Below are 16,219 nucleotides of genomic sequence, written 5' to 3' on the forward strand. Positions count from 1 at the left end.
TCACTATGTAGCCCAGGCTAGTCTTGAACTCACAGTGATCCTCCTGCCTCAGCCTCCCGAGTGCTGGGATTACAGGCGTGCGCCACCACGCCCAGCTTGTACTAATATTTTTTAAAAAGTTGCGGGGGAGTGAATGAGGGAAGCAGGGAGAGGAAAGGAAATGACCTCAAAGTGAAGAATGCCACATTTTGGCCACCCATTTCCTGACATACTTCTTACTCAACATCCCAAAGTAAATTCTACCTTCAAAAACAGAGTTTTATATAGTTGTTACTGCCTCAGTCTTTGACATGAAGGTCAATCGGATACCATCAAGAGATTTGAAAAAAATAACCCATTATGAAGGACAAAGGCCAAAATAATAAGAAATGTCATCATATGAAATGGCAACCTACTGTGAGACACATCTGAGCTAAAACATCACTGATCCTCTCTGGTCACTATAATCACCTATTATAACTGGGGGGCTACGGCGATATTTTGGATCTCCTGCAAGCAGTGACTGTATCTTCTCTCTCAGCGCACAATTACCTTAACAAGGGCTTCCAGGACCATCTGGAGAAGGCTAAGAGAAATGGTACAAATTTTGCCAGTTACTGGAGTCTTTCCTAGAGGTGACTCACAATTTGTTTCCAAATCTTGGCTCTTTGGATATGAAATGAGTTTAAAGACAGTATTCAGTTGAATCATGTTTTTTTTTTTTAACTCTTTCTGCCAATCTTCACCTTATGATGGATGAATTTCTTCCATTTAGACTTAAACTAATTGCTAACAGGAATTCCTGCCATTTCACCATTTATGTCTACATGTCTTATACCTTTCTTCTTGTTTGCTCCTTAAGTGTTGAGGTGATATTTTGGTGGTGTTCTGTCTTTATTTATTTATTTAGGGTGTAAATCTTTTAGATATTTTCTTAATGGTTACTATGGTAATTACAAATTATTGCCCTAAATTTGTAACAATAGTTTTAATACCAACTTAATTCTAATACATAACTATCATATACAGCTCAGTTTCTGCCCTTATATTGTCATTGTCAAAAATTACAGTTTATAGGGGCCAGGGATTTAGCTCAGTGGTTCCACCAAGTGCCTTACAAGCACAAGGTCCTGAGTTCAATCCCCAGTAACAAAAAAAAAAAGTTTATACAATGTGCCCAACAATAGAAAATTTTAATGTTTTTTGTTTGAATTTGTCCGTAATTTAAATCACAGGAAATTACAAATCCAAATACTTTTACCTTTTATGGAAATACTTCATCCCATCTACAAGGGAAGGAGGGGATCTTTTCATGCTTTGGGCCATTCACATTTATCTTTCTGTGGACTATGTGATATATACTGATATATGATCATTTTTCTATTAGTTATCATTTTCTCATTTATTATACTCTGCATATTAAAGGCAAATACTGAAAATTTTACAAAGTTTTTTTCTCAGGTTAAAAAATTTTTTTCTGTGCATTTGTTCCTTTCCATGACAATGTCACATCGCTTTATAATACTTTAACAATGGGAGTTACCTTTTCGAAAGTTTCTTAGAGATTCTCCTAATCTCATCTAACAATACTGACCTATTAATGTCAGATACCTATACTAAACAGGCTCTCTCTGTACCAAAATACCTTGTTTGGTCAGCCAGTTTCCTTCTAATGAGTTTTAAAATTACAACAATTTTTCTGTGAGCTCACTCTGTCTCCTTAAACATGGTATGAATTGCATTTTGAGCTACAGTACTCTTCTTCCATATAAAATGTTTTGGTTGTTTGACTCAGTGTTTATTGAATTCACTGCCAACCACATCAGCTCCATGCTTGTTTTGTTCAGTTGCTTTAGGTCCTTCTGACTAAATATCCAATGAAGCCTTCCTGACCCTTTCCACATTTCAATTAGCTTCTCACTCACTGTACTCTGTATTTTTCAACTGCAGCATACATCATTCCTAAATAAGTGTTTAGCATGCTGTTCCCACCACAGTGAATTTCAGCAAGACTGCATACTTATCACCACTGCATAGGCAACCCCAGCAGAACCTGGCACATGTATTATGTACTTGCTCCATAAAAATTTGTCATTTTAATAGTTATCACTATCTCAACCAATCAACAAATAGTTCACTTTTTAAAACAGTTTTAATAACAGTTCTTATAGCCAAGATAAGAATATAGACTTTGAAATCCCATTCAATCTACTAGAATAAATACATTATTATTTTTACAGATGTCATTATAGATCTACAGTGAGTTTGCGGGATTATCTGTAATATTCTTTATACATTAAGTTCAATGAGGGTACTATTTTAGAATTGTATAAAAATACAGATAATGGAGATAAAAGATACTCAGAACCTTCCAAAAAATCTATTTTTCTCTCTCTATATATTACCACCACATACTGGAGGAATGTTCCATCCTAAATACTAGCAGTATTATTACCATAAAAAAAAACAATACACAAAGCATACTAGAAATATTTGGTTCTTTTTAATCAGCTATTGATGGTATAATAAAATAAATTTAAGTGGCACCTAAACATATGATAGTTCAATGAATAATCTATAACATAATATGTTAAGTCTAATTGTCAAAATAACACCTTTGTTTGTTCAAGAAAGGAGAAAAGAAGGCATGATCAAAATTATGGCCAGCAATTTAAGTTCATTTGGACACTTACACGTGATTTTTGTAGGTATACTGGCAGGCAGGCACAGTGTTGAAAAATCAATCCATTAGACTTAGAAATAAAGGTATAATACAAACTTTAAAAAAGAAAGATATACATTTCAATTCCTGTCTGAAACTAAAGAAAACTACCCACCAAATATCACAACAGATCTTTTAATGACTAATTTTTTTAAACATTAAGGTTATTTAGGGGACCATCTTTTCTTTTTGAACATTTAATTAAATGTTTAAGGAATTAAATAATTTATAGCCAGACTAAGTTCTGTGTGCTGTAAAATTAAAGGACCCATGAGTATATCCCCTTCCCGCAGCCAAAGCTCAACTTTGCAATGGTCTTAGCAGAAAATAAACAATTCCCAATTTAAACAGAATTTATAGCATTACAAAAGTTTACAGAACCCCTATCTTTCCATCACTCTTTTTCTAATGGTAAAGATTACAATGAGAATTGAATGATCAGAATGTAAAAATATTTGTGCAAAACTGCATTAAGTTTTCTTACCATCTAATAGGGGTAAAACCTAAAACACACATTGACAATAATGAAGAAAAACTGCATCAAAAATAACTACTTTAGGTTTCAAACAACAGAGATTAAGCTATTACTAAACACTGAAAGAAAACATGGCACCATGAGCAGCAGGAGCAAGAAACGACTGGGCGACAACGCCCACTGAGGAGGGACTGGGACGCACCCACAGCTCCTCCGCACCAGCGTCCAGCTCTCACCTGGAACACCTTCAGGGCTTCCACTCCAGTCACTGTCTTTATTTCTGAACTTGCAGGTCATAAAGAAATGTTTAAGAACGTCTTTTCCCTCCCTCCCACAGTGTTTCTTGTCTTACTGGTAATCCTTAAAAGAGCTGAATCATGGATTCTCTGGATTTACCTACACCGATCCATTTAACTGGAAAAAAGAGAGAAGCAAAGCATCAGTTCACTGGTAGGCTAACAGGCAGTCTGCCTCCCACGTTCCTTTCCCTGCGTGCCTTTTCGGGCTGTTGATTTTCTTTTCTTTTTTCGGTACCAGGGATTGAACTTGGGTCCTTGCACTTGCAAGGCAGGCGGGGGAACCACTGAGCTAAATCCCCAGCCCATGTGCTGCTTGATTTTAACTTCATGTCCTTAGGAATTACCCACTGCACAAGGCAAGGTAAATTTCTAATCATCTGTGTTACATACTGTAGATTATTTCAGAATTCCTGGCTTCCACAGGTACTGTTAGGAACTCTTTATGGATTTCAGAGGTCTCTGTCAGACCCACAGCTATTTATATGGCAGAAAATGTTGACTAAGAGCAGTAAATAAATATGCTTACTAAAATCGACATAAGCCTGGGGCTGCTAGCAATTTGGAAAACAAGTCATATCTACAGTAAACCATAAATACACAAATTAACAGCAATACAAAAATTAATGAATGTATACAGAAGGCACCTCCTACCTACTTTACTTTTTCTAGGATCTCTAATTTCCACTAATTCAAATAAAATGATTTGTTTTTTAATAAATAAGTCTTATCCATTCTTTTTTCTTTTTAAATATATTTCTAATGAGATTTCTACCTTTCTATATTTAATACTTCCTAATGGCTATCCAAGAAACTCCTCTAACTCTCAAAGGAGGTTTAATCCAACTTAAAAAAGAAAACCTACAAATCATTTTTGGTACAATATAAAATCATCTGTTATTGGGAGAGGAAAAAGAGTAAGAATGAACATCATGGGGTAAAAACAGATTACCAAGAGAATTAAAGACGGTCAGAAAGGGGAAGAGGTAACCTACTGTCTTCTAAATAAAGATGTATATTTTATTTATTATAAGGAAAAATATTTTATATCTTCTCAGGCATTTTACACAGATCATGAGCACTCTGCAAAGCAATAATGATATTTTGAAATTCTTTTCAAGGGCAAACCAGTTAAGTTAAAAAGAGAAAAAGATACCTGTTCATAAAGCTTTATGTTTACCTGGAATTTGAAGTTCGTCTTTGATGAATCGAACGTAATTCTGTGCATTGACAGGTAGCTCTTTAAATGTCCTTGCATTTGATATATCTGTGTTCCATCCTGGGAGTGTCTTATATTGAACTTCAACTTTATTTAAGACTTCTTGGTTTGCTAAAAGTTAGAGAGCGTATTTGTTCGTTGGACATATAGCCTATTGTCAAACAACTTTTGGACACAGCACAGCTTCACAAACACTTAGCAAAATCCTTGGAACCAGATGTTTCAGAATTCTGAATTTCGGAGGTTTAGAAAGGTAAACCCGTATATATTTGGAATATACTCTATAATCAAACATTTCTTTTTTGTATTTATTTTTTGAGACAGAGTCTCTCTATGTAGTCCAGGCCAACCTCGAACTCAAGGTTAACCTCCTGCTCCACCATGCCTGGCAATAACCAAACATTCCTGAAGCAACATGACTACTCATATAAGAGGGTAAGGATCATGTAGTTCTAGAAGCAGTTCAAGTCAGGCTTTGCTTTCAAATGAGGTGCAGTGCCAAACTAAGAGGTTTCCATTTTTAGAGCATTTTGAATTTTTGCTATTAATTACAGATCTGTGTAACGACAGCAACCTCACAGAAAGACGTAGAAATCTGTATCTTCTGAGAAATCTGTCGCTTTGACTGAAATTTTCCCTACTCTACCTAACCATTTTCTCCATAGCCCCTAGTGAGAATGGAACATGCACCGTATTGAGAAAATAATAATGGTGGATGTTATGGGGGCACTGTCTGACGCCCCTCTGCAAGGCCAAGTTCCCCGTGCACAACCCCCAGGACTCTCCCTCCAGTGGAAGCAGCTGCCACCCTGCAGCAGCCACATCCCCTGGCTGGTTCATGTGGGAACGCAGGGGCCCGTTCACTGTCCTTCACTTGGGACAACTCGAGGACCACTCTACTTCCAGAGTTCACCGAGAGATCAGTGAAGGACTGAGGTGCGCCCCTCACTTACATAATTAATTTTAATTACAAGGTGGCAACGGTTCAAACTATATGAACCAGAGGCCAGAAAAAAGAAAAACACAGCCATCACCTGAATAGAGGACTTTAGTGTTTCCTCCAAGCCTGCACTATTTCCTGTAACTTCATTAATATACAATCAGGCTGTTCCCTGTACATCTCTAGGGTTCACTGAGTCATGAGATAGACAAGGCTCACGGTGAGAATTTCAAATGTTAGAAATCTCTACTGTGGAGAATGCCTGGCACATACATAACAACTGTCCATCAACAGCGGTCTAGGGGCGCTTCAAGTGCCGCTCCACATGTCCCCGCCTGGCACATACATAACAACTGTCACGTCTCCAAAATACAAGACTCCTTTGAAAAGCAAGCACACCGTCACCACTTTCCTCAAATCAGCACATGACCAGCCGAAAGTACGAGGTGAGCTAGGCGTGTTGGTACAAATCTGTAATCCCAGCTACTCGAGAAGCTGAGGCAAGAGAATCAGGTCAAGAGCATCCTGAGCAATTTAGGGAGACCTTGCCATACTGAAGAATCTTGCTTTTTAATCCAACTCCCTAAACTATTTTTTAAATGGAGAATTAAGACCATTTACATGCAAAGTTATTAATGAATAGTTTTGATCTGTGCCTATCATTTGTTTTTCTTCTACGCATCTTTGTTCCTATTTCTCATTTGTGTTTTTATCTTTCTAGTGGCATTTATACTTTCACTTTTACTATCACGTTAGTAGTTTTTTATTTCTGTACCTCTGGGTGTAAGGCTCCTTTAAGCTCTTTTCCTTTGTTTTCTTCCTTCTTTATAGTATTGGAGATGGAACCACCCAGAGCCTCACACGATAGGTAGGTGCTATATCCCTACCCCTTTCTTTTTAAATTTTATTTTGAGACAAGGTCTCGCTAAATTGCCCAGGCTGGCCATGAACTTGTGATCTTCCTGCTTCAACCTCCTCCATAACTAGGATTACACGTGTGCACTATGATGCCCATTCTTAAATATCTTTCCTAAGGCTGTTCTAATGGTCATGAATTCTTTATTTTTGCTTATCTCAGGAGGTCTTTATTATCCCATCGATTCTCAAATATGGCCTGTCTTCCTAATGCACTTTACTGTCTTTCTGTATTTTCCTGGATATCATCAAGCTTTAAAAAAAATCCTTCTGAATTTCTTACGAGGGATTTCATCCACTTAAAATCTCTGGAACCTGTTCTAGAGTTATGATCTTTGGAGGTGTCATGTTTTTTCATATTTCTTGTGTTCCTATGTTGAGATGTGAATATGGCTAGACCGATTAGTGAGTTTAAGGAAAGTACATCCTATAGTTGCTTCTACAATGGGAGTGCTGGCCCCTATCAGATCATAGGGATTTCCTCAGGGAATCCTGATATTAGCTCTGTTACTCCAATGGGTCTCTGGTACCAGCTGCACAAGTGCACATCCTCTGATGAGACACTAGTACAGGTCTAGATACTTCAGGGGGAAGGGCAAAGATAGGAATCACAGCACCCAGTAGCCAGTAGTGCATGATCACACAAAGTAAGGAGGCGAATGATGCCGTGGACTTGCGCAGGTGTGTTGGAAGCCCAAGTGTTACTCCTCTCTGCTGCTCCTATGAACATGCTCGCTCAGAAGTGAGACCCCAAAGCCAGAGCTCAGACCCCTAGATGTGCATGCCTGGGGACAGGGCAATGGAGGCTTTACTTCCCGATTCCTCTAGCTGTGGTGCCTGCCTGGGATTGAACAGGACCAGGCCACAGCTGGAGCAGAGAGACTCAGCCACAGCCCACACCATGGGGGCAATCCCGGAGACTTCCCAGCACATCTCTGTGGGCTGCCTTGTTAGCAATGGGAGCCTGTGTACCACACTGGAAGAGAGGTGGTGAGAATCACACAGGAAACACTCACCCAGTTCCTACATCCACGCAAAGTCACAAACAACTGGCCATGCCTCCAGTCTCACAGGCAGGTGCCTCAATCCCCTGGTTATTGCAGTCAGAACCCTCCACTCTCCTCTGAAGCAAGAGATTAGGACACAGCAAAGTAGCTGGGCAATTAGGCATGACTCATCAATCGCAGAGACTTGCTAACCACGGGTGCAGAGCAGCTCTCGAGCCCTGATGCCAATCATGGAATGATAGCTATCTTCAATTCTTCTGGCACAAACCTTCATGAGATAGAACTGAGCCCTGCACCTGACACCAATCAGGGGCTGCTGTCTTCAATTCTTCTGGCACGAGATCAAGCTGAGCCCTGAACCCGATACCAGTCTTCTGGTGGGTTGTGGATGGGATAGCTTAGATCTGATGTCAGAGCGGGAGATACAAAAGACTGTGGTCATTAAGTTCATAGCTGCTGCCAAGAGCCTTTTCGCCGGCCTGCTGTGCACTCTTCAGGATGTACTTCTTTTCCTACTCTAACTGGCCTACACCCACTCTGTAAAGTATATCTTTTGAGAGCACTTTTTCTTCCTGGGCACTTTTTCTTCTTTTATCCTAAGTAAATGTTAAACTTTCACATTCACCAACTATTCCATCCAATTCTATGAATGGGACAGTAAGAGCCTGGAAAAGGCCACTAGTCACTACAATGCCTAGTCACACCTCCATGTTGTAAGCACCCATTCCCCTGAGCAGATTTGTGCTGGTCACTCCACTAAGCCTAGTCTGGCCAGTGCAGCGGCCACACACTGAGCCAGCCAGTGGAAAGTCTCTGGGGCTCCTGGAGGGGTAGGCAGGGGGTTCTGCCTTCTACAGCAGAGGAGGGCCAGCAGGCCCTGCTGCAGAAGACTCGGGCTTCAGCACTCTAGGAGATAAAACGGATTCCTTTTCCAAAACCAGATTTCAGGCCTCTTATCTACTTAGGATATAAGTCTTCAGAGGCCAAGAAACTTCCCAAAGCCAAGACTGCCTGTATCTCCACTCACGTGTTGCAACTCTTTCACCTTTATCTCTGCAGAAGTAATGGGATTTTTTAAAATTTTAAAGGAATTTTTATTAAACATAATTGTAGTACACGATTATACTCATAGTGGGAAATTGACACATGTTACATAACACATCTCAATTCTGCCCCCCACCCGTCTCCACCCCCGACCTGATATTTTATTCCTACTGCTATGCAACTACCCCAGGTTTCTGGATTTTACAAGGTTTCTGTTTTTCTATGGTTAAATCCTAGCATTCTCTGCAGTCACTCATCTCTTCTTCATGGAGGAGCAGGTGAGTGCTGCATGACTACTTAGATCCTTGTTCACCCACCAAATATATCTCAGATGAAAACTTTTTCCACAATTACATTACAGTTTAACTTTTCCCTCTGCCTCATCCTCCTCTTCTCACAGATGTTGCCCAGATTATACATAAACCAGTGTGCAAATCTCTATAGCAGAATCTGTTTCCTAGGGAACTCAATCTAAGATAGTGGGAACCCAAATGAAGACAGCTAAGGCAGGAGTGAGAAGGTAGCTCTACAAAGGAAAGTGGAAAGTGAATAACAGATCACTGGTGGTAGTCAAGAGTATGGACAACCTCTGCTTTGCTGGAGTACAACTAAACTTTCATGGGAGATGACCTGGTGCTACTATCTGAGGCACAGTAGAGCACAGTGGAGGTGGCTCTTAATTAACATTCATGAATTGGAGAAAGACAATTAAAGGCTTGGGGGTCTTTGCTCAATTTAAAACAAAATATGAAAGTACAAGCGCCTTTGCGGCATCATCTAGACAGAATCTCATTTATAGCAAAAAAAAGAAGACAAGGATCAGGCTCAAGCCTCAATGCACAGACAGCAAGTTCTACAGCTGGATTCTAGAATGCCTCTGCCTTGCAAGGCAGCGTGTGCCTATCTCAGATCTACCTTTCCCTTCTTCCTTGTCAGCACACGAATCTAGGCCAAGCCCCGACATAACCTAGATCAGTGGTGGTGAACCTCTGGCACACCTATTACTTGTTTCTCTTTAAGACAAAAGATGTAACAAATGAGTTGTTTTTTCTAAACTAAAACCCCAGTATTAAGGTTAATTGCACTTTGTAGTAAGTCAGTGGGTTTTGAGTTACAGTTTGGGCACTCATCTCTAAAAGTTTCACTATCACTGACCTAGATGTATTTGTCAGATTTCCACTGCTGGGACAAAATACCTGCCACCTGCAATTTGAGATGAGAGTTTTATTTGGCTCATGGCTTCAGAGGTTTCAGTCCATGGTTGGCTCACTCCAAGGCAGAAGCATCATGGCTGAAGGGTATGATGCAAGGAAGCCATTCACCTAATGGTGGCCAGAAGCAGACAGCAGAGCAAGAACCTGAGAGGAAGGGGCCAGGGACCAGACACAATCTCCAAGGTCATGCCACATGCCCCATTTCCTCCAACTATGCCTTACATTCTAATCGCCCGTTCAGCTATGAAACCACTAATGAAGAACTCATTGATAAGGCTAATGGCCTCATAATCTCATCACTTCTCCAAGAGTCTGGATCCAGTCAAGCTAACAATCAAGATTAACCAGCACAATGATCAAGGCAGCATTTGGCAGGAAAGGGGCTATGTTCCAAGAGATCTGTAGGATAGATCCAGTATTTGCCAGTAGGCACCAAGGCAGTATGTATGGAACTGGACTCTAAGGTTGAGGGTGCTGGATCAAGGGGAACAGAGATCATGAACCTTCAAGATGAACAGAGAATATGCGGCCTCAGATACTCTCCCACAATGCAGACACAAAGATGACAAAAACACTCTAGGAGGGCCTGAGGATTTAGCTCAGTGGCACTGTGCCTGCCTCAAAAGTGCAAGGTCCTGAATCCCAGGTACCAAGAAAAAAAAATTCTAGGAATGCTCTGAGAAGTTTGAAAGTGATGAACCAGACGGAGCAAACGTCAGAATTGCTGAGCTACTTGGCAGAAAAAGCAATCGAGACTCAATGGGCCTCCCATTTCAGCCATGATAAAAACGATGGCTCCAGACTAGTTCTCAATGTATGACAACTTCTTCTAGACAATGGGATAACAGGCAGAATAAATGCTATCATTCCCAAGAAAAAGAAAATTCACAAGCAAATTCTGAAAACATTCAATTCTTTAACTTTGGACAATTTTCTGATCACAGATCAGGATACTGGAGGCAGCAGAAAATGGCAGTTCCGTTGACCTGGAGGAATTTCAGATTACAGATTTCAGGAAACAATAAGCAACCAGAATCATCAAGATCAGGCATCAGAGAGAGGAAAGTATAGAGAGTGGTTCTCCCCAGACAACCATGAAAGAATTCCATGGCTTAGCAAATCAGTAGAAATTATCCAGTTTAAAGAACAAAGAGAAATGGGGAAGGAAAACGGATAGCAACAGAGACGGCAGGATCCCCACAGAACAGCCACGTGGCAACACTTCCCCTTCAGAGACAAGGTGGGCTTGACTATCAATACGAGCAGCAGGCAGGGTGACTTGGCCATCAGACACATAAAGAATTGGCCAGAAGACAGGTGGTAGTAGCAGTGTATAAGTGAAACTTTAGTTTCAAAATGAAGTCAAAGATAGTTTTCAAGGGGCTGAAAACAATGCCGCAAGGAAAAAAAAATGACCACTCAACTAATTTCTGAACTTGCATCTATTTTCACATCTGTATCTCAGTGTCCGAAGTCTAAGTTCCCAGGAGGCCAGTCTGCAGCACAACATCATGTGCGTACTCCCCACCATACACTGAGGAGGGGACACCCAGTCATTCTGAGGACTGTTAGGTACAAAGTTCAAGTTGACACTTCTATCATGGCACCCCATAGGATGGACAGCTTAGAAATGGAACGCTGGCCCAACTCCAGCTCACTATGAGTTCTCTGGGTCCAAAGATTCACCCATTGTTCTTTTCTCCAGTCACACAATATAAAACTGGTACAGACATACTTGTTAGGTGTCAGAACTTCCATATCGGTCTCTTGGCTTATTATAGTGGTAAATGGAACGTTTGAAAAATGTATTTCACAATCTAAACAACCTAGACCAGCAGATCTGTTAGCTGAGGGTAAGGGGGATCTGGAATCAGTTAGTAAAGGAGTAACATAATCAGTAACAACTGAGGAGTCCAGATCCCTACCCTCAGGGATCTGAGTCTGCTTATCAGGTGCTTTCCCCAGGCTTGGCTAATCTGTACATCCATTTAGTAAGGCTAGGAAAAAGCCAGAGAAGCCCCATTATCGTCCAGGTGCCAAACATTCTGCCCCACCCACATTGTGGAACATCAGCCTTCTGTGTTCTTTATGACAGTCTCCCTTTCTAGTCATTCCTTTCCTTGTCTGCTGGCTTCTGGCACATGAAACCTATTATGACAGCACAGCCTTAGCTTAAAGTTTAATGGGACTCTTGTTTCTACTTTCTCACTGTGACAGCCTAACCCTTCTCTTGTAAACTTCTTTAAGAAAGACACTCAACAGAAATCTGCAGGAGGTACTATGCTTGTACATAGGGGTCAACTTATTTTACGGTGTCAGTAAATCCATAAATCCAATCAGCACAAGAGTAGAGTGTATCACGATAGCCAAAACTCCGCCTTTAGGACAGGCACTGCCCTCATGGTAGGAGGGAATACTGCGTGCCAATGACTCAACTCAGTTCCTCACCCAGGAATTGCCCTTGGACAAAGGGAGCCACTTCACCCAAGCAACTGTACATACTGTCTGGTTACTGGGAAGCACAAGTTCTGGACGCCCAGCTCAATTTAGAGTAACTGAAAGGGTCACCCTAGCTCTCGCTCTTTTGGGATTGGCCACACTGCATTTTAACTAGTGGTGTTGCTGAATACATCCTCCAATACACTTCTTGAATGTAAATTTCCACATCAGACTATTTTGGAGGAACCTGACCCAAAACAGCTCCGTCAGCTTTAAAAAGAAGCCATAAAATGGCAAGTTTCATCTATTTTGTTAGTCTTTAATGTTTCAATTCACCACATCATTATGTTTGATTAGATTATTCTTTTGGGTATTTGAGTTTACAACACTTGAGGCAGCTTTGTAAGTAGATGCAGTGATCAGGACGTAACATATATTCAAACAACTGACTGCAACTTAATAATATCCTATAAATAAACAGATTCTTTTCTGTTGCCCCACTGTTGCCAAGAGGAACCCTTCCATGGAAGTTATGATCCTCCTGCCTCGGCTTCCCAAGCACCATACCTGGCTTGTGTGTGAAAGCTACTTTCAAAACAGAGAAGATGAGACTCAGGAGCAGTATGACCCAGAGATGCCATGTTTCTCTTATTTTGTATTTGAACATATGCCTGTGACCGGCACCCAAATGAAGAGCAGCTATGAGCCAAATGCTAAAAAGTGAACAAATCTATCCTACTTAATAAAGGGCCTATCCAGCTTGCGGCTCTATCACACATTACAGAGAAGAGCCCAAGGAGGCTGCATTACATACGTCTGGTCACAGTCCTTAGACAGACAGCCTGAAAGGAGTACCTGGGAAATGAGGTATGATTTCACCATCCAACTTGTAAGCAACACCAACTTTGATTTCTGTAAACATGTCCAAAATATCCAACTTGGTAAGCGCCAACCTAATTTTGGAAAAAAAGGCAATGTTATAAACAAACTCCTAAAAGCCATAACATTTAAGTTGATTGATGCAGGAGTAAAGAAAAATTCATGCAAAGCTCAAAGTTCCAAAACACTGGTTAGGATTTATTTTGAAGCATGCCACACATAAAACACTAGAGAACAATATATTGATATATACTCTTCATGATATGCCACTGAGTTATTCCTAGTGACAACAGCAGCCTCTCACACTCTCACTCAGCTCTGCTCACTACTCAGCACGCACTGGCGGCGGGGCTGCCTGGATGAGGGAGCACCCTGTGGCCACGGGACACAGCGGAGTACGCTGCTCCACACAGACGGTCACACACATGCCAGCAGCCCTCAAGTTTCCACTCTGGTTACCATCACCTCCACCCTTCTGGTCATAAACTGCCAAAGAGTGAGGAAACCACATCAAGGGGCTCTTCATGATACATCAAAATTTCCTGATAAACTGACTGGATAACAGGTTTTTAAGGGGAAATCTGTGGAGATTAGATAAAACACTAGGTTTCGGATTCTTGTTTGCAGATTTTTTTTATCCTTTATTCTGTTATTTCCTAGCACACTAATTAATATGGACATAGACACATTTTGTATACACGAGCATGTTCAGTGAGCCAGACTGTGCTGTTCTCACTTCACTTCTCACCTAATTTCAAACACCGCTGAATTACTACCGCTGATGAAACTGCAGGGCCACCAGTCACACAAGCATAATGAATCAAGGAGGTCAGATTTTAAACTTATGCACTACACTGGTGTGCTCTATTGCTTTCCTTCTCCATACACACATTGTATTTATGCTATCTACTTACCTACCTATCCATTCATCTCCCTTCCTGTCTACTACTTATGTTGCCTCTTCTTTATATACACGAGACTATCATAATTCATTTCTACCAACTTTGGATAAGCGGGCCCCTCTTTTATATACCTTACCCCTTTATCTTGTTCCACTTCAACCTAGAACTACAATTTCAATTTAGAGAAAAATGAATGAATTATATTTTTCTATTAGAATGAAATATTTCTATTTTTCTACTCCAAATTTGCAACCCACAAAAATCAAGCCTGTAGTCATATTGCCCTATGGATTTCTGAAACATATATTTCTACAGAATACTCACGCAGTAAATCCATTGATCATATGAGCATATCGGAGTAAAACAAGGTCCAGCCAGCCACATCTCCTTTTCCTTCCAGTAGTTACACCATATTCTCTACCCCTTGTTTGTAATAATTCTCCAATTTCCTGGAGAACAAAAAATAGATCTTATGAATTAGACCAGCAATGATGTAAATTTAATGGGATTATACTAGAAACCATATAAGGCAAAGTCTCTGTGATAAACATCTTTCAGAAAATAAATGGAGAGGGCTAGGGATTTAGATCAGTGGTTCCGCTGCCTGCCTTGCAAGTGCAAGGTCCTGAGTTCTATCTCTGGTACCAACAAAATGAAAATAAATGGAAAGCAGAATTGCAGAGATGATAAATTTTATCTAAGAAAGGCATTATTTGGAATATATCCAATTTTGACTTCATTTTTTATCCCAGTATTTCTTTACAATGTTATATACAGCCAACTTCCTAACATGTAAGCTAACACAAAAACAACTAAGTGCTATCTATTAAAAACAAGTCATAGCCAGGCATGGTATTGCATGCCTATAATCGCAGCACTCTGGAGGCTGAGGCAGAAGGATTGCTGTGAGTTCGCAACCAGCCTGGGCTACATAGTGAGTTCCAGGTCAGTCTCAACTACATAGTGAGACCCTGTCTCAAATTTAAAAAAAAAAAAAAAAAAGGTCATTAACAAGTATTATTAATATACACAAATCCAGCCAATTGTTTTCAGAATAACTACAATCTGATGTCTTTCCTGAAAACAGTAAGGCAAACACATATCCAGGTCAGTTAATAACATAGTGAGGCCCCAGCTCAAATTTAAAAAAAAAAAAAAAAAAGGTCATTAACAAGTATTATTAATATACACAAATCCAGCCAATTGTTTTCAGAATAACTACAATCTGATGTCTTTCCTGAAAACAGTAAGGCAAACACATCTAATGATCCTTGCAAAAAGGCACAGGAGATAAGACTACAGTAAGAGGTGAAGGGGAGTCATGAATTTTTCTTTCCACATTTTTAAAATTGGATTTACTAAGAAATAGGCTTAAGGGCTAGGGATTTAGCTCAGTGGTTCTACTGCCTGCCTCCCAAGTGCAATGTCTGGAGCTCAATCCCTGGTACCAAAAGAAAAAGGTGCGGGGGGCTTACATTGTCTTGCTCTGTTGGAAAGGCACCAATACCAACTCTAGTGGTATACGCTTTCACAACTCCATATACTTCTCCAACATTTTGAGGGGGCATACCCAAACCTGTACAGACACCTCCAACGGTACAATTTGAGGAGGTTACAAAAGGGTAAGTTCCTAAAAACAAAACAAAACAAAAAAATATTATAATACACTCAGGTCCATATGCACTTTAAAACAGAATTACCATTAAAATTCTGCAATTGCAGATTTTCTAATTATCTGACAAACTTCACCACAATTGTCACTGCCCTCTTTCAAAGCCTAATATTTTATTCTTGATTCTCTGTCCATAAGGAAATTAAAATATAAGTGTGAGAAGATACCTACCTACATATTTTGAATCTTGTTAGTTTAAAACAAATGACTCCATTATATGAGCATTTAAGGTGTTATCAGCAACCTGGACTAAAGAATTTGCTTTTTGTTGTTCAGTATGTCCCTAGCTTTTGATCTCTATGCATGTAATAACCCCTGAATTACAAGTTATTAAGAGTGTTTTCTTTCTCCCTTTCATTCATAACTATCCACTCTACTAATTAGGTACTCTTTCTTTCCAGATTGGGTAGACATATTATGGCATCAAAATACAGTACATATGTACTACATAAAAAATGTACTCTTCAATTAGTTGGAACCAAACTCAGTGAAATGTCAACAAGCAGACATTAAGTA

The 16,219-nt window shown here is 40.1% G+C and overlaps 1 protein-coding gene across 1 annotated transcript in view; it reads right to left on the reverse strand.

The window, feature by feature from the left end:
- Positions 1–2,222: 2,222 nt before the first annotated feature.
- The window catches only part of Adss2 (adenylosuccinate synthase 2), a 38,325-nt gene continuing 24,328 nt past the window's right edge, over positions 2,223–16,219 (reverse strand). The window contains exons 9-13 of the mRNA XM_010642613.2: positions 15,507–15,661; positions 14,356–14,480; positions 13,106–13,203; positions 4,653–4,802; positions 2,223–3,590 (exon numbers count right to left, since the gene is read on the reverse strand). Coding sequence (XP_010640915.1) covers positions 3,538–3,590; positions 4,653–4,802; positions 13,106–13,203; positions 14,356–14,480; positions 15,507–15,661 — 581 coding nt within the window. The 3' untranslated portion in view covers positions 2,223–3,537. The remainder of the gene's footprint in view (positions 3,591–4,652; positions 4,803–13,105; positions 13,204–14,355; positions 14,481–15,506; positions 15,662–16,219) is intronic.

The sequence above is a fragment of the Fukomys damarensis genome, unplaced genomic scaffold (genome assembly GCF_012274545.1).
Source record: "Fukomys damarensis isolate Sample0158 unplaced genomic scaffold, DMR_v1.0_HiC HiC_scaffold_11, whole genome shotgun sequence".
In the NCBI taxonomy this organism is placed as follows: Eukaryota; Metazoa; Chordata; class Mammalia; order Rodentia; family Bathyergidae; genus Fukomys; species Fukomys damarensis.